This window comes from Agelaius phoeniceus, chromosome 7 (genome assembly GCF_051311805.1).
Source record: "Agelaius phoeniceus isolate bAgePho1 chromosome 7, bAgePho1.hap1, whole genome shotgun sequence".
NCBI lineage: Eukaryota > Metazoa > Chordata > Aves > Passeriformes > Icteridae > Agelaius > Agelaius phoeniceus.
The window spans coordinates 33,878,763-33,896,552 of record NC_135271.1 but is presented as its reverse complement, the minus strand read 5'-3'; the positions used below and the strand labels follow the sequence as shown (position 1 = coordinate 33,896,552).

At 35.8% G+C, this 17,790-nt stretch overlaps 1 protein-coding gene across 1 annotated transcript; it reads right to left on the bottom strand.

Moving 5' to 3' along the window:
- Nucleotides 1-2,418: 2,418 nt before the first annotated feature.
- On the bottom strand, nt 2,419-13,439 carry GCG (glucagon). The gene is made up of 7 exons (XM_054636682.2): nt 13,338-13,439; nt 9,343-9,443; nt 8,799-8,960; nt 7,874-7,927; nt 6,180-6,317; nt 3,897-4,040; nt 2,419-2,903 (listed from the first exon to the last, which is right to left on the bottom strand). The coding sequence occupies exons 2-7, from the start codon at nt 9,438-9,440 to the stop codon at nt 2,879-2,881; spliced, it is 621 nt and encodes a 206-aa protein (XP_054492657.1). The 5' UTR covers nt 9,441-9,443; nt 13,338-13,439; the 3' UTR covers nt 2,419-2,878.
- Nucleotides 13,440-17,790: the final 4,351 nt, after the last annotated feature.

Here is a 17,790-nt window from a genome sequence, read left to right as displayed (position 1 = left end):
TCTCTGCAGAGTTAAAAAAAAGTGACTAAAATGTGTACAGTTTACTTTACAGGTGCAATGATTTGAAATCTGATATTCCAGATTTCTCAGTGTGTTCCTGTGGGAGACAAAATATGGGCTAGATAAAGTTTTGTATGGATTCAGTGGCTCCAGTGAATAGTGGAGTTTCATTTTTTCTTTGCATTTGAAGTTGAAATGGTATGACAGTTTTGTAGCAAATCTTTGCATTGGTTCAATTTGAGAGGATTGTGAAGAGAGTATTAACTGTAAATCAAGAAAGAAAAATCCCTTTTTTATGTGATTATGTCACTGGGACATCAATTTCAATGTGGTTAGAAGCAACTGTCACTTAGCTCTTTCAAGTTTGTATATTTTTCTTTAGAAAATTGTTTTCTTGGGAACTACAGATTCTTACATGTCCTCTGAGCACAGTTGAATGGTTAGAGAATCTCAGGTATCTCAGTTTCTGTTGTTTTCTTTTCTTTTCTTTTCTTTTCTTTTCTTTTCTTTTCTTTTCTTTTCTTTTCTTTTCTTTTCTTTTCTTTTCTTTTCTTTTCTTTTCTTTTCTTTTCTTTTCTTTTTTGTATTAATTCCAAGTAGTTGTCTTGTTTTCATGCAATATGCTTATTTTTCCAGATATTTAGTAAATAGTATGGAAGAGAAAAGATGCTGCACACTCAGCAAATAAAATACAGTGAGGACATTTTTAAATATAAGGCCACATGGAAGTTCAAGGCAGCACATGTGCAATACACAGAGGACTCCAGCTATTGTAGTAAAGACAAAGGGATTGTGACTTATTTTTCCCTGTACTTATACTCTTCACTGAATTTCATGTAGCATGTGTGAGAAATATCCAGGGCATACCTTATTACTGATGCCATATGGACTTGCTCTATGATTTCAGGATATGTAAATCCTAGTCCTGTTGAGGTGAAACATGTGTTTGATATTTCTGATTATAAGCTCAGCTTGTCTCATTTGTGAAGAAAGGGTTACTTTTGATTCATGCTCTAGATCAGGACTTAGAAAATTAGAGGTTAAATGTTTTTCTTGTGTTCCAGACAAGCTGCATAAACTTGAGAAAATAATTTATATCCCTCTGTTCCTAAAGCATATCATTTGTAAAAGTGTGGAAAGCCCAGTATTTTCATAGCTGACAAAGCCATCACCAGGAGGGGCTCAAAATCCCTGGTGACAGACACTCCGAAAAAATGGATTTGTAATTGAGGAATCCTTCCTTCAGAACACCAAAACATCCTGGACAAAGTGAAATAAAACATTTCAAAGGCCATAGTTCAGTCTGTGGGAGCAGCAGAGTTACCTTGTACCATTTTATCCTGGGCCATATGTATCCAACTGTGTGTAACTGAATCTTTTCCAGTTCCGCTTGGACCCAAATCCCACAAATGGGATTAAATAAACAAATAATATGTATACACAGCCTCCACCTTTTTTCCCTTTTTCTTTTCTTATCTCCAGTGGTATTTTGGATGTTGTGATTTTATATTTTTTTTAGTGCAAGATTCTATTGAATTTAAATTGTTTAAAGTTGGGATGTTAGCAAAGCTTTCTGTTGTTGCCAAGAAGCTGATCAAGATGCCAAGTTGGGTATGATCTGTTCTGATCTAAAATTACAGAATATTCATTCCTATAGCACTTTGGAAGAATGATCTAATATTTTCCCAGAAATTTTAGATTATAAGTGGAAATTTCAGATGCTTTTAAAAAACTTATTCCCATAAAAATGTTATTCCTAGCAAAATTATAGGTACTAATTCTGATTCAACAATGGTCCAATTTCATATCAACTTCTACTAGATACTTGTTAAGACCATTGAATTTCTCTTAGACCACTTGCCCTTTAGGACATTTTAATATAAATCCCTCATATATTGCTAGAGGAAGAAAAGGGGCTTTGTGTAGTCAGGAAGTAGTTTGGAAGCAGGGGGCAGCAGCCCATAAAAGTGATCCTCAGAGGAAGAGGGAAGGAAGGAAGGAATATAACACAGATTAGAGGGTCTTGGCTTGGTTTGGCAATCCTAGAAAATTTGAAGGTGTTCCGGGGCAGTTTCCACACTTATGGAATATATTTCACTTAACATTTTCCAAAGCTGTCCTGTTCTGAGCCAGAATTTATGCTAATGAAGAATAATTGTCTCTTCAGTCATGTTTCTCCCTCTAGCTTCATCTTACATGATTTATTTTTCACCTAAAGATAGTTCAGAGTTCACATAGCTCTTTTCTGGGAATTATTGCAGAGAAAATGTGACCAAACAATGCTGAGTTTATCATTCCAAACAAACCACTTCTAAAATCTCAGAGACACTAAAATATTAGAATAAAATGAAATGGAGTGCAAAGAGGAACATGGCATATACACAATGAGAAGTCAACAGAAAAGAAGCTTGAAAAAAATTTATTTTAGGCTATAATTTAATACCCTTAAAGCTTAGCCTTTTTATAACAAAGGTTTTAAGAGGGATATTTACTTCTCAGGCATTTGTAACTGCCAGCCCCTTATGAATAACATGTATAATTGGTAATTGAATAATTTGTGTGTAGAAGTAAATTTTTTAGAAAAATAATTTTATCCTTAAATATAAATGGAGTTACTTTAGTCCTAATAAATGCAAAACATGAAGTTATAGAACTTTCACATTCTTAAAGCTGTTAAGAAAACCATCCCTTAGACAACAGGTTTTCCATATATAAACCTTTGGCAACACTAAACTATAGTACAATTATTTCCTGGCATGCAAGGTGACATAGCTTTGTTACAACAAATGTAAATGACAGAATACAGATTTCAGAATCTCTTAATAACTGGCAGTTGATGAAATGAAGATCTTCATTTATCCCATTTTATTCTTCATTTTTACTGGTATTCTTCCAAAAGGTCTCTGGGGAAAAAAACAAAGCAAAAAAGCAGCAGCAATTAGGAAAAATTCTAAGTCTCCCAAGATTTATGAAATATGTGTGGAACATATTTTTTCTGTTTAAGAGTGAGCAGATGTTAGTTTCACAGACCTCTCAATGCCTCTCTCTAATAACAGATTGAAAACAATTATTCCTAAAGGAAAAGCATTTTAGTAGTTTCTAATAGATTCTTTTCCTAAATTGTTTGTTTCAACGCTGAACTACAAACATAAAAATAGTAACATGTTAATAAAAACTGTATTTTAGCTACACCTTCTAAATTTTTTGTTAATTTTGTTTCAGATTTCCAAAATCAACTGTCTTTTTGGGTGCTTTAATAATGCAAATGGGATATCTAACATGTTAAAAAAATCTGGCCACTCACATGTGTCTTGTGTTGGCACTTAATTACTTCTTAAAATGCTTTGTTAATTTTAACAAATAATTCCCAAGTATTAACCTGTTCACAGCGCTCATTTAGAAAATGCTGCTTTGCCTATATACAGGCAAATGAAAGCAGGGGTCCCAAAGAGTCACCTGGCAGGAGCTCAGATTACAGCACTCTTCCCTAATGACAAGCCACAGATTAAGGCAGTATTTTATATCACAGTCTTTAAAGAATAATCAGTTTGGTGTAATTTTGCCAATCAATATTTCTGATTTTATAATGTCCCATGCAAAGCAAAGTTTTATTTTTCAGTAATTTAATATGACCTTACTTCTGGTAACATTCAGTGGCAGAACTACTTTCAAGTTAAATAGGAAATTATTAGAGAGGTTCACCATTGATAAAAATTCAGATAATATTTGGAATGAGTTCCATTTAGTGTCTTATCCTTCTTCACCTGTCTGTAACAAAGTTTGCAACATACTACAGATATATCAGCAGCTAAGAGAAAAATTAGTAGTATTTTCCCCAGGTGTGACAAATGCATTTAAAATATCAGTATATTAAGAATAGTATAAAATTCAGGCACCTTTGGGTAACTTTTGTGTTAATGAGCCATTTTAGGAACTCTTTGGCAGCCATGTCATCAAGGACTTTGTTGATATCACTCGTGAAAGTGCCATCTGCATGTCTTCGACCCATTTCTTCAGCCACAAGAGCTTTTTCTGGGAAACTTCAAAAATAAGAAATTATCAACACTGTGTAGATCAAAACAAACTATCCATTTAAAAGGGCCTTGTTACAGGGTTCTAATACACTGCACATTCCCTGTGATTTTAAGGAGTTAAGGGTTGAGCCTGATGTTATGGCTCAGTGCAGCACAATGCGTGTCAGAACATCTTTTGAGGCATTATGTTCAAAACACACAGCCATTCCTTCCAGTGAGCCTAAACTCCTCCCCAGCAGTTTTGAAAAAGCCATACATGCAAAAATATATCTCAGTCTGCAATGTCTATGCCACGTATATTAGGTACTAGTACATTTACTAAGAATTGCTATTTAAGAAATACCACTAGTAAAACATTACAGTCAAATTTTCATACATTTTTCTGTTTTATTTGGACATAAGGCCTATTTATTTACTTAAAATATATTTCCTAAGAATTCTTATTCTTAATAAAAATTAATAAGGGCAGCAATTTCTTTTTTTTTGCAGAAGAGTTGTTGAAATAGCTCACTTAAAGCACCTGTATAAAACCTATGTCCTTGTTTGATGTAAAATCATAGAATGTTGCATTGTATACTTGGAATCAGATCCTGATTATTTTTCCATTCTTTTTTTGACAGCTGGAAAACCAGTTTGTCAAAACCAGAGTTTGATTTAGAAAACTTTCCTCTCTTGTTTCATCCCACCAAATATAGGAAGATTTTGATGGATTTCATTAAGGTGGGCTGTGGGCTGATCCTGAAGCACCCTGGGTTCTGGATCCAATGACAGGCAGACTGGATCATTTCAAGGAAGGTTGTATACAAGTTCAACCACAAATGGTACTAAATACTGGAAAGCAGAGGGGTTGTCTACAATTAATTGCCCATCTAGGTTTCTAAGTTCAGTTGAGGTTGTATTTCTCTCAAATGGATACAGAAATACTCTATTTCTGCTCATGAAAATAAAACATGACAGAAAAACAAGTGGATGTCTGAACATAACTAAGAAGGTGAACCAGCTTTTCCCTTCTCTGTATAGCTGGCCTAATTTATTTAACTCTGTTTTTTTTCAGGAAATTGTCAATATTTACAAAACTTAATTTTTCCTATTTAGTCTTCCTTAACTACAACACACAATCTTGTCTTACAGATTGTATTTTATTATTATTTATTATTATTATTTTTATGTAAAGTGAGAGACTTACATAATACTTTACAGCTGGTAGAATATTTAATCCAAGGATGAACTGAAATCCCTGCCCCAAAGAGCTTACAGTCTAAAGGCACAAATAAGTACAGAACAGTTGAAAGGTGGGCAGTGGCAGCTGCATGGTGTAGCTCCTAACCATGCAGAGTTGGAAAAAGATGAGCAGAAGACGCCTGCAGGAGACTGAAGGCAATGCCATTCTAAGTGTAAGACCACGGTGACAAAAGATGTAAAGTCATGAGGGAGTACATGAAGTGGATAGGATAGAGAAATCTGCAATGAGTATGTGGAGAACAAGGTAGAAATTAAAGAAATCATATGTAGGCAAAACCATTAGTGGAGCTTTGTGTCCAGGGAACTGCAAACCATGGCAAAAGAATCAGAGGCATCTTAAAAAGGAAGATAAGCTATAGCAAATGATAGTTATGGCAGCAGCAGCTTGGGGAGACTCTGAGAAGCATGGGAAGAGGAAAATAAGTTCTTAGTTACTCCTGGGAGTGATCATCAGCACACAGAGTACAACTGAAGACATTGGTAAAGATTTAATCTTGGAAATATTGCAGGGGAAAAGATGGACTGTAAAAGGAAAAGAAGAGAAGGCAATTTAAGATGATAGTGACTTGAATAATCTCAGTGACAGTTAAGGAGACTGTAAGCAATGTTATGTGAAGGGGAAGATCGTAGTTAGAGGAAGAAGGTCTGGTTTAGTTTTAGATGTGTTGACTTTAAATAAAACTTCACCTTTTAGAGTGTAACAGCATACTGAACAGATTTTAATCTGTATTTGAACTTAATAATGTAAAGTGGTAGTCAATCACCAACAGAATATCTTCTAATACAAAAGAAAGACATGAAGTACAGCAAGAATGATCAAAAGCACATCAAAGTTTCATCAGACATGATTTCTAACCCCAAATGCTAGGCAAAATTTAATAAGAGGAACAGATGGATTCTTACTCTCTTCTTCCTCGTCCATTCACTAACCAAGCAATGAACTCTTTGGCAGCTTGACCTTCCAAATAAGAGGTGATGTCACTGGTGTAGGTGCCTTCAGCATGTCTCTCATATTCAGCGTGGCGCTTGGAGATGGCATTGCTGAAAGGAGAGCAGTACCACAGGAGCAGACTGTAAGAATTGAACTTTTAAACAATCTTTATTGATTTCAATTTCCCACTTGCCAGACTAGTGTTTCTATAGGAAAGAGGGGTTCTTTTTGGGCCTCAAATTGATCTTGACATATTTTTTGTGGTTAGGTTTCAGTTCTGAAGGTATGCCTGTACTATGCAATACAGTTTTGTGCAGAGATTCCTGAACTAGTTCTGAACAACTCACTTCAAGTGTGGAAAGCAATTACAGCTGTATTGGAATGGTCTTACTAATTAAGTATGAGCTAGAAACTGTATTGTATTACACAGATATGCTTTTTGTTGCCCTTTGTTAGCTGCTCCCCCTACCTTCACCTTCATTATTTCTAAGCCAAACTATTCAGACTTAATTCCTTTCAAGTTTACATTTTGAGTTGTTTTATAAACATCTTTAAAATCATCTCTCTGACCAAGTCATAATCTTGAAAAACTTTCAGGCCTGATCAACTCCATCTTATTAAAGGCATTCTCCCTCCCTACAGCTCATTGTGGTTATTTCTCTGATATAACACAAAATTATGTTACAGTGGCTCCTGGGAAGGAAAACTGCACTAAGAAGTAGACATATTATGGAATATTTTCCATGAATAAATTCCCTAGCATTTCTGTTTCAAAATTTGCTAATTTCTGCCCAAATCTAGCTCTTTCTATTATTTTTTCTTCTTGGGATGTCACCATTCCTCCTAATTTAGTACCATCTGCACTTTTCATCAGCATGCTAACTAGAGTTGTTTGGAACATTTTTAATGAAATGTTAATTTTTTTTTGAGATATGCAGTTTCAATGAAGCGGAAACATTATTACAAATTTGTTATTAATATTGACAGTGTGAATGTAAGGGTCTTTGTGATCTGGGCTATCCTTTTTGGATTTTATAACGAGAGAAAGAATTCATATAGGTATTTTAATCTGTTTTGCAAAAACACTCAGTTTCTCCTTTATTTATTTAAGATTTCCAATCTCTCTAACCTTTTCTCAAAAACACAGTCAAGAAACAGAATTCTGGCCTTCACAGGTCTTCTCCTTTCTGTAATAAGTGGTTTATGAAACATTGGACTGAGTGCTGAGGGCTGAACATTGCATCATGTTTAATCAGCTCTCTGCAAATTTTCCTGGCCACCTTCCTTTCACTAATCTTCTCAATGGTTTTTTATTCTTCAACATAATGTGGTTGTTTTTGTTTATTTTTTTTATCAGACTTCTCTATACCAAGTTTTTCTTTTTATGTTATTCTCTACTCTCCTTGATTACTTGAAATGTGCTTTCCTAAAACCTATTCTCATCCTGTTGCATTCCTTACATCTGTAGCTATAGAACACAGTGCAGGAATAAATAACATAGAGACATATCCTATTTCCTTGTTAAAAGCAGGTGTGAAATAATGTATTTGATTGATATTTCTTTGATTGTGGTAACATTTCAAAGAACACTAGTTGTTCTCTTTCTTGTTTAACTGAAAATGAACTCAAAATGGTTTAGAATAACAAGTTGTGACAAATAGAATACCTTGAGAGCTGGTCAGGGACTTTGTTATTTTCTGTGTCCTCCTGTGCTTGTTGGCTGTAGTGAAATTGCACAATCATTAGATCATTAATACCAGTACACCGCAGAGCCTGCATAAGCTTTATAAGTTATTATTTTAATATTATAGTGAATCCTCATGACTCATAGATGAATATTATATTCATTATATTTCATATTTTAAATTAGTACAATGTGTAGAAGTTGTTACTTTATACTTTAAAGACTTCCACAGAGATTTAAAAGCATTAATGTAATAGATTCTTCTGGATATTTCTGGATTCTTTCGGGGCAGATTTTCTCTAGAACACAAGACTGACACACTTGTACATTATTCTTGCTCTCAGCTTGCTAGCTTGAGTTTAATCAAAGTATATTTGAAAAAAAAACATGCCAATTTATATTGATGATACTGGTAAATTATCCAGTGGTCAACAAAATCTACACTTCAGCTGCCTTTTCACAAATTAAACTTCAGGATTAGAGTATCCATAGATAGGAAAGTTTTGATGAGGCCTAATGGCCCAGAATTGTGCATTATATTTAAATATCTTATTTGTATTGAACTTAATTGATTCACTGAGAAAATCTGCCTCAAAGAGGCTGAGACAGTCTTTTTAGGTGGCATATAAGACAGTACATTTTGATTTAGCCAAATCCTTTTGATTGATTTTACATGTTTCTCATTTCTAGTAATATATTAATATTCTGTTAATGGCTGGACTAGATCTTAGAGGTCCTTTCCAAACTAAATGATTAGTTTATATACACAAATTTTCCTCAAATACTTTACTTATTTGAGGTTTATCCATGGTCTGGGACGGGAAGCTGGTACCAAGAAACTGAATTGGCTAGATTCTTGGCTGTTTCTGCTTGTGGAGCTCTGTATCAATGTGATCAAAATGCTTACCCATTTCTTTTAGTGCTCATTAACCATTGCACAAAGTCCTGAGCTCGTCTGGTGTCCAGGTACTTGGTGTAATCACTGGTGAATGTGCCTTGTGAGTGACGTTTCACTTCATTCAGTGGTCTAGATTCCTCTATTGGCTCAGAATGAGAAGCTTTGAATGATCTGTGAAAAGTTTAGACCTTGTTAATCTGCAATGGTTGCAGTACAGTCTACAGGTGCATTGATTCTTCTTTCAACAATACTATTTTTTACTCCCACGAAGTGAAAGCAAGTGGCATATTGATCAGTAGCTGTCTGGTAAAAGGAATCTGTATAGCAGATTGGACACTGCCCAATTACACAGTCTGCTTGGATAAATAAGGTAGCCATTGTTTTAATACCCCAGATTTCTGTGCTCAGGTTTGCAATATTAAAAACCCTGTCAGTTTCAATGGTAGATCAAGTATGCATAAAGGGGTCTTTAAATAGTATGTTTGGCTTCAAAGTGTTAGAAAACAAAGTTCACACCAAGTATTTGTAAAAGTTTGGTCTACTAAGAATTTACCTTGATTTCTCCTCTGTATCCTGAAGAGGATTTTGCCAGCTGCCTTGAACTATCATTAAAAGGAGACCAGCAACAAAATAAATGCTTTTCATTTTCATTGCCTGTCAAAACAGAAATAAAGCAACAAAGAAAAATGTTATAATGTTTACATATGTCTGAATCAATTACACCAAAAAGAGATATTCTTTGTGCTGATCTAAACATGAAAGTTAAATATAAGGAGCCTTCTAGGATGGGTTTCATGTCCAGTGGATGACATTTCAGGGCCTTGGGTAGGCATTCAAAAGATGTAGTTTCTGTTCCAGTCTTTCAGCTCTAGTCTGTATTCTAGAATGCAAGGAGAGCTAAGAGCACCTGCATCTTTGCTGTCCTTTGCAATGTGAGGATAAAGGTCTGTTCTTTTCTCTGGGTTCTGCTGATGGCAAGCATTAGATCTGTGATACTGTTCTATTGCAAAACTGGGGGTAGTGATGTGGCTGTGATTTCTTTTCCCAGGTCATTCACTAGAGAAAAAACAAAGCAAATCTTTGTCAAGAATACTGTCACATTAGCAGCTCTCCATACTTTCTCACAGAAGTTGCAATGAGTTCACATCAGCAACATTGGAAATAATAATAATAAAAAATAATAAAATTGGAAATAATTTCGTCATGTACTTGGGCTAATACTTGTGTATTTGAATAAGCCCTTCTGCCATCCATGGCATTTTCCTATGGAGGTTTATTATACAGTCTGGAAAACAAAGGGAGATAGGACACATGAGTGCCTTGAAGCAAAGTGGTAGCAAAGAAAGTCCCAGTCACAAAACACCCTGCCCAATAAATGTAATTTGTACCCTATTCCTGTGGCTCCACTGCAGGAATTTCTTACTGAAGCTGATTTACTTACTGCTTACTGATTTATAAAATAAGGCAGTCTGAGTGAAAATATATATCTTCTCTATTTTAATGCCTTGTCACAAGAGGCTGAATTTAAATATACTATGGGCTGCAGGAAGTTTTAGAAAATGATGAGGGAATGATGTGTAGTGAAGGTGCAGATTACTCCATTTTGAGATTGAGACTTGGCTCTGCACTGAGCAACGCAAATGAGGGGGCTATATGAACACCTCTGAAAAGGTGATCTCCTGCATCAAAAATCCTACTGCTGTAGGACTTCTACTCTGCCCCTGTAGTCTGCTCCTTCATAGCAGATTTTTTTTGAAACCTGTTTCTTCCATCTGTTTTAAAGTAACTTATAGTTGGAAATGCAAAGCTTGACTATTGGCAGGCATTTTACCAATGGTTAGGAAGAATCTATTGGACTGGTATTTTGTGAGGCCTGATTTTTAAGAGATTCTTACTGAATAATATGAATATTTTACTAGAATACCTCAGTATCTGTTTCCAAATACTTGAGGCAATCAAAATCTCAATAAAATATTGATCAAGCTCAGGAAAATAAATGTGTAGGTATAACATTTTCTGTAGTATTTTGCTATTAGGCAATGGAGCCAGTTTTCCTCTCTCCACCAGAAGCCACTGCCAGTGCTACTCATTTTTTCATCAATGTCTGTTCATTCTGCCTTGTGCAATGTCCTGGTATATAAGAGTTGACCCCTTCACTTGAACATACCCTGCTATAGTACCAACATATACCACAGTGGTCATGTAGTCAGCCTTATTAAAACCCTAACTCTAGTACTGAACTCTGTTTTCACTGTTTCATTTGGAGCTGTAATTTGGTGGTGCAACACTGACATCCAATGTTTATCTCAAGGAATGCATAATTTCACATTTCATAGGCTTCTAGCGATGGAACAAAAGCTCTGCCTGTTCTTTGGGAGATGACTCTGTTGTGGTCATTTCAAAATGGTTTGATTGACCCTCTGGTAGCTGATACAGCTGTAAATGAGTTGACCTGGACTTGGACACCAGATAAAGTCTGGCTATTGCAGCACACATAAGTAAATTTGCCCTGCTTGATAGTCCTAGTTTACAGTTGTCTGTAGCTTTATTAAACTGTGATCCAGATTAGCCATAAACCCAAGTCACCGAGGTGGAATGAAATATCCAACACCAAAAGCTTTTCTGTTATATTAAAGTTATTAAAAAATAAGTCAAAGTCACTGTAGTCAGTAAAGAGATAATTTCAGTTTATCTTGGCTCTAACTCTAATGTCTCAGGCCTATAGAACTTTCAGATGTAAACAATCCCACTGGCTACTTTATTCCTTAAGTATTAAGATTAAAGTTAAATCCATTTTCAACTGCTTTCTAAAATTTTCAGAATCAAAATGGTGAGATTATTAAAAAAGAAATATGTATAAATGCAGTTTTTGAAATTTATAAAATTTTAGAGAATCCTTATTAATAAAATAAGCTTTTCCAAAAACTATTGACATTCTGTCAAATATGTTCTTAAAAAAATTAGCATCAGTTTTGTTTTTTCAGCATTTAGTATTTGCTATTGGTAAGTCAAACCAGCAACAGAAGTTCTTGACAAGTTAAACAGGATACAGCTTCAAAAGAAGAAGTTGTAATTTTATTCTTGATAATATAGACATGTGTTATAGAGAAAAAGAGATAATCAGAAAAATGGAATTTTCTTAGTTTATGCTGGCTAATCAATTAATTTCTCAACCAGAAAAAAAGGTTTTATTTGCTGTAAGTTATTTAGGTCACCAGTAGATACTGCTAAAAGCCATGGAAACCTATTGTCAAGGTACGGGAAAACTAAAGCTAATCTCACACAGAAAATTTTTATTCCTATGCATATTAGACTAATGAAAATATTTTCATATCTTTCTGATTGAAAATGAAAAAATTAAGACATTTCTGTTTGAACCACCAGAAATATGTAACAAATATACCTCTCAAATCTTGATCAGATATTTATTTGAATATTATTTCCCTGACCAACCAGATTTTTCTAGTTTTCTAATATATTCTACTACAAGTGTAGTAGATTTTTTGTATCTATGTACAATTTTAACTAGCTTAATTTCATTGAGTTTTCAAAAAAACTTTCAAAAGTCACATTTGTATCTCTTTCCAGTTAAAAATAGAAATTATGAAGTTACATTAAAAAAACAGTAAAGAAGGAAATATTTTCATATGAACATGCATGAATGAACAAAATAGATTTCTATTGAAATGAAACTGTCTGCAAATAGCAATAATTTCTAGAAATAAATAAATTACTTTTTCAGGTAGGTGTATTTTACATATAATTTATCCACCATGCTATAATGACTTGTAGAAAGTTCTGTAAAATCCAACAATTCTAGTCTAAGGAATTCCATAGTAGGATGGAAGATTAAATTCAATTAAATTCAATTTTATGCAATAATCCCAATAACTATTGAAAGGCTTTAATTTTACTTCTGTGCTATAAAATTTCCTTTTCTGATCTTACAGTGATGTGGAAATAATAGTTGCTGTAGACAAACTAATCTAAAAGTGGGGCAGTGGAGTGACAGTCTGTAGGGTGACAGAGGGACAATCTGTCTGGGACAGTTTTAAATCAGTGTCTACATAAACCCACTGAATTTGTTTCTATGCTTCTAGCTTAATCCTCATTGATTCATATTTAGGCAGTATCTATAAGGAGTGAATAATTTTAAACTCACATAATCTATCGTAAATACCCCACATTTATTAAATATTTCTACAGAAGGTACTAAAGAAGATAAAAATATAAAAATCAATAATTGTGTATCTCATTTAAATTCTTACTACAATCCTTGTCTTTCATGTTCTCATGGTTAATCTTCCTTCCTTCAATTAATTCTGCAACACAAACTGTTGATTTCCATTTATCGGATCATTCTCTGTTGAAGTAATCAATACATCAAAATATTTAAATTATGATGTCATTAACTCCAAATATCAGTGAGTATAACCTCAGAAGAAAACACCAATTTGCTGAAAGATCTGCACCTCTGCTGCAAACTTTGGGCAGCACAATGCACTCGGCTTTCTCAAACAAATAACTGGTAGTTCATATAAATCTTACCTTATTTTACTTAGAGGTGATACGTGGCAGCTGCAGAAAGAGCTACTCTCTCTTCTGCAACTATGGCAAGCCTTGAGGATCCTGAGCTCTGCCTAGCTGCCTCTTTTGCACAGACTTATATATATACTGTTCAGCTCTAGTAAGCATTACAGGAGTGCATCATTGCTGACAGTTTCCTTATTCAACTTTAAAAAAAAGTCATCATATTTGCTATTCATTTCATTTGATAATTTTACAAGCAATTTCACACATTCATTCTGCTTACTTTATGACATCAATGCTAACATGGATTTGCAGAAGGAGTGAGGTAGCAATGTCCAAAGTAGTAAATATCAAACAGAAGGGCATTAACATGACAAACAGTGGGCAAAAGGTGCCTGGGATCAAGGCAGCAATTTCTCCAATTTCTGATTTGCCACATTTAATAGTTAGAATCCTGATTCTATTGACATCAATAGAATTGTTTTCACTTATCAATTTTAAATCAGAGTTTATAAATTTAATTCATTGTTAAAAATAAGCACAATTTTTCCAAAGCCCTTGAATGATTCTTCAGGTAATCTTGTCCCAGTATAATGAATATGAAGAGATGTGAAATATTGCAGTGATGGCTACCCACTATGCTAGCACAGGTGAAATTTTAAAAAAATGTTTTGATTAGCCCTAGATGTAAAATTCCAAATTTGCTACTGTAAGAAAATTCACACTCACTTGAGAACTATATGCCAAACATTCACCGTATACTGAGTTTCACACCGTGGCCTATAGATTTATGCAAGATAAACCATTTGCTCACATTTCCATTCCCTACAAGGAAAAAAATTAAACAAAATACATTTGAGATGTGTACTACTGCCTGTTCAATGCAATTACTCTTGTTCAGTGGAGACAATTTCATAGCTCTGGTGGAGCAGCATTGCCAAAGAAAGCCATGGTCATCCATGCAGTGACAACACAGAGACAGGTAGGGGAGATAGCCAGGTAGGAGGAAGGTTCTGGAATCACAGCAGACATCTCACTGAATGTTAATGACAGCCTGTGCCCCAGTCGGGAGTGCCTCACGGTCTGGTTTGTGGCACAAGGCACATACTTATTACAACAAACCTTATTTCCCTTAACACTGCTCCTCAAAGCCAGCAAAGAATGTGCTTCAGTGAGGTCATTTTCTGCTGATTGATCGGATTGGCATCGCCCATAAGATACAACTGAGGTAATGTATAATCTTAATAACCATATTAGAGCGGCAAACAAAAATTACCGGATCCTTCTTAGTGCTCTATCGTAAATACTGGCTGTGGTACCATGGTACAGGTTCAGGGAAACATTAAGTCTCACTACACAGTCCCCATAATCAAGTTTAATTTTTGCTAAGTGTAATTTTTCTATGCTATTGAATCGATCGATGAGATTCATGGTTTATTTTTTCCGTTTCTAGTCCTCGGGGTGAGTGACCCGGCGGCTGCCGCGGAGGCCAGCGGCGCGTCCTGCAGTACCCGGGCAGGGCAGCAGATGGGGATCAAAGGGCCCCTTCCACCGCCTCTGCACCGGGACCAGCACGCACACGCTTTGCAGGGACCGCTACAATCATCGCTCTGCAAGCTGAGTTAAAGATACTCTGGAAAGAGGCAGTACGGAATGTGAGACAATATCCTCTCCTCCAGGAAACAGACAGCTTTTCTCTTTCTGTTTATCTCAGTTTCTTTTCTTGTGTCATATAAAGTTCCTTGTTTACAGTAGGATGACTTCAGAAAAAAAAAAAGAGACAAAGCACCTCAGTGCACCTGGTTGGGCAGGTTGACACAGAGCTGTATCATCTAGCAGGTCATCTAGCATCTAGAAGGTGACCAGTTATTTGTTTTTCAAGTTGTACAGAGAAAATAAAATGTACAGGAAAGAAGTGAACTGCCATCAAGAACCATGCAACCCTCAGTTGTCATAACTGAGTCTATAGTACATATTTCAGGAGCACAGCAGAGTTTCCAAACAAAAGCAGAATATTATATCAAGTGTATGAGACATGCACATACACTCAGTTTTGTTCCTCTCACATTTTAAAATACACCAGTTAGATGGTACCTCTTGGCAAAATCAAGGGCAACCTCACTGTCCTCTATTTCATTGTTCTCAAATGAGACGATACTTTGAGTCAGACTAAAAGACAGAAGCTGAAAGGGGCCTGCCTTTGGGAAATTTTCATGTTTCTCATGATTCAATTGGAGTGGTTGAGTTCACTGTATCTGGAATTTATCAAAGTTTCCTGCACTATAATCTGATTAAAATTGTTAAGATTTGAACATTTTAATGAATTAGGAACTTGCTGGCTTTTGACAGTAAAAAGTAAAAAAAGCCTCATCAAATGCTTTCAAAAAAGTGACCTCCCCAAATTCTTCTGTGTATTTCTTCATTACATATTTATTGCTATTGTATTATTATCCATTACATGTCTAAAGGGAGGAGTATGTATCTTGGTGTATGACTAGGGGCCCACACCCTTTACTTTCTTATATTATACAGAAAGCGTTCTCTCTTAACCTTGTCAGCTGTGAGCTCAGAGGGCTGCGCTCTGCAGCCCCTTTCGTTTTGCTATCTTTGTTACACGATAATCACAAAGAGCATTCCCCTCCTGAGAATGGGAACCAATAGAGGAGGAACATATGTGTAAACACATGCACACATAACAAACCCACCATGTTGCATCCATAAACCTGTGCCTGTACATAACACACACAGTGTGTGCCTGTGTGTGTATACAACTCCACGGCCGCCCTTCGGGGAGCAAAAATGGCTTTCTGAAATGGAGGGTGAGTTTGGGGTCTCCAGGCCTTTCCACAGCGCGCAGCTCCGTGCTCTCTGCCAGGGGTGATGAGAGGTTTGTACCTCAGCAGCCACAGCCATTGTAGCTGAGCTGCAGCCCACACTGTCTGCTCAGAGAAGTTGGAATCGCTCCACTGGAAGTCAATGGAGCTGCATCAATTTGCGCAAGCAGAAGAGCTGGCCCAATATGTACTAGTTGTTTTACATTCTGAGAAGACAATGTTCATAATTGAAAGTAATACCAAATGCTCTTTGCAAATACTATGAATTATTCAGATTAAATATAGAGCCTTCAAATGACTCTATAAAATGTTCTAAACAGCTGTGCCTTGTAATTGGAACTGCCTGGCAAACTGGGAAGTATTGAATGCACTCTGAATTGGACTTGATATCTGAGTAAAATGAGTATAACACTAACCATATTCTAGAACCTGACTGGTTTTCTGCTAAATTTCTCTTCAGGACTTTTCTTCTTTACAGCTGCTGTAATCCTGTGTGAAAAAAATCATGTAGGTCTCTGTTTGAAGTATAAGGATTGCAGGTTCTTTCATGTGCACAACTCACACAGCATGAATAAAGTAGATGATGAGAACAGGTTTGGAGTGGAATCAGTGACTTTCTACTATTTATGTACACTTCAGCTTCTAGAATAAAGGAATTTTTCATTTTCAGCTCTAGTTTTAATTTTTAAAAGCTAGAAAGAATTCATAGTGGAAACTGACTTGTAAACAACTGTATTTGTGGTTATTTATCAAGGGCCTGTCTACCTAATTCAGAAAAAATATGTTCTACCTTCAGAGGCTTGGATACCTTGTTTATATGACAGGTATTTGAAGACTCGTGTTTCATTGTCTGAAGTGGTATGTTTGAGTATCTGAAGTGTGAGAGCGTTATCCAAAAGAGAAAAGAACAGAAAATGCTCAGCATTTTTTGAAAACCAGATTGTCTAAAACATTTGAAAGTGGGAAGCAAAACTTTGAGCATGTTAATTCTTGTCATAAGAGCCTAGCTTAATTCAAATTGTGTCCTGGTGTTGGCTCTTACACACCACATTCCATGTTTGAAGTATAGTTATATATATTTTCATTCACATACTTTGTTAGCTTCACCTTGATACCTCAGGACAAGCCCTTTCACCTTGAACTACTGAAGATGTGTTACAACAGAGCCTGTCCTGTAGCCTCTTAAGGCTCTTCTCTCTGAAGTGTAGTGGGGCAAATACCTGTCCAGTGAATGTTTGGGGTAATGCTTGTAACATGGACTGTGTTTGTAGACAAGTCAGAATGGAACATGTTCTCTTTCTAGAGAAGAAAAGGCTTGGGAGAATCTCATCACCATATATAAATATCTGAAGGGATGGTATCTTCCAAAGAAGACTGAGCCAACCTCCTTCAGTGGTGCCCAACGACAGAATGAGAGGCACCAGGCACAAACTGAAACATAGGATGTTCTGTCTGAGGAAAAGGAAGCACTTTTTTACCATGAGGGCGACCAAGCACTGGCAGTGGTGGCCCAGGGACATTGTAGAGCATCCAGATGGCTTTTAGTTATTCAAAAGCCACCAGGACAAAGTCCTGGGCTACGGGATGTAGGTAGCCCTGTGTGAACAGGGAAGTGAGATAAGTAGGCCTCCAAAGTT

Bases quoted from the DNA above. Each gene is read 5' to 3' on its own strand.
- GCG (XM_054636682.2), bottom strand. From the start codon at position 9,440: ATGAAAATGAAAAGCATTTATTTTGTTGCTGGTCTCCTTTTAATGATA. The intron at 8,961-9,342 runs GTAAATTCTTAG...AACTTTTCACAG, and splicing joins GATACAGAGGAGAAATCAAG to ATCATTCAAAGCTTCTCATT. The intron at 7,928-8,798 runs GTAAGCATTTTG...ATTTCACTACAG, and splicing joins ATGAGCACTAAAAGAAATGG to CCAACAAGCACAGGAGGACA.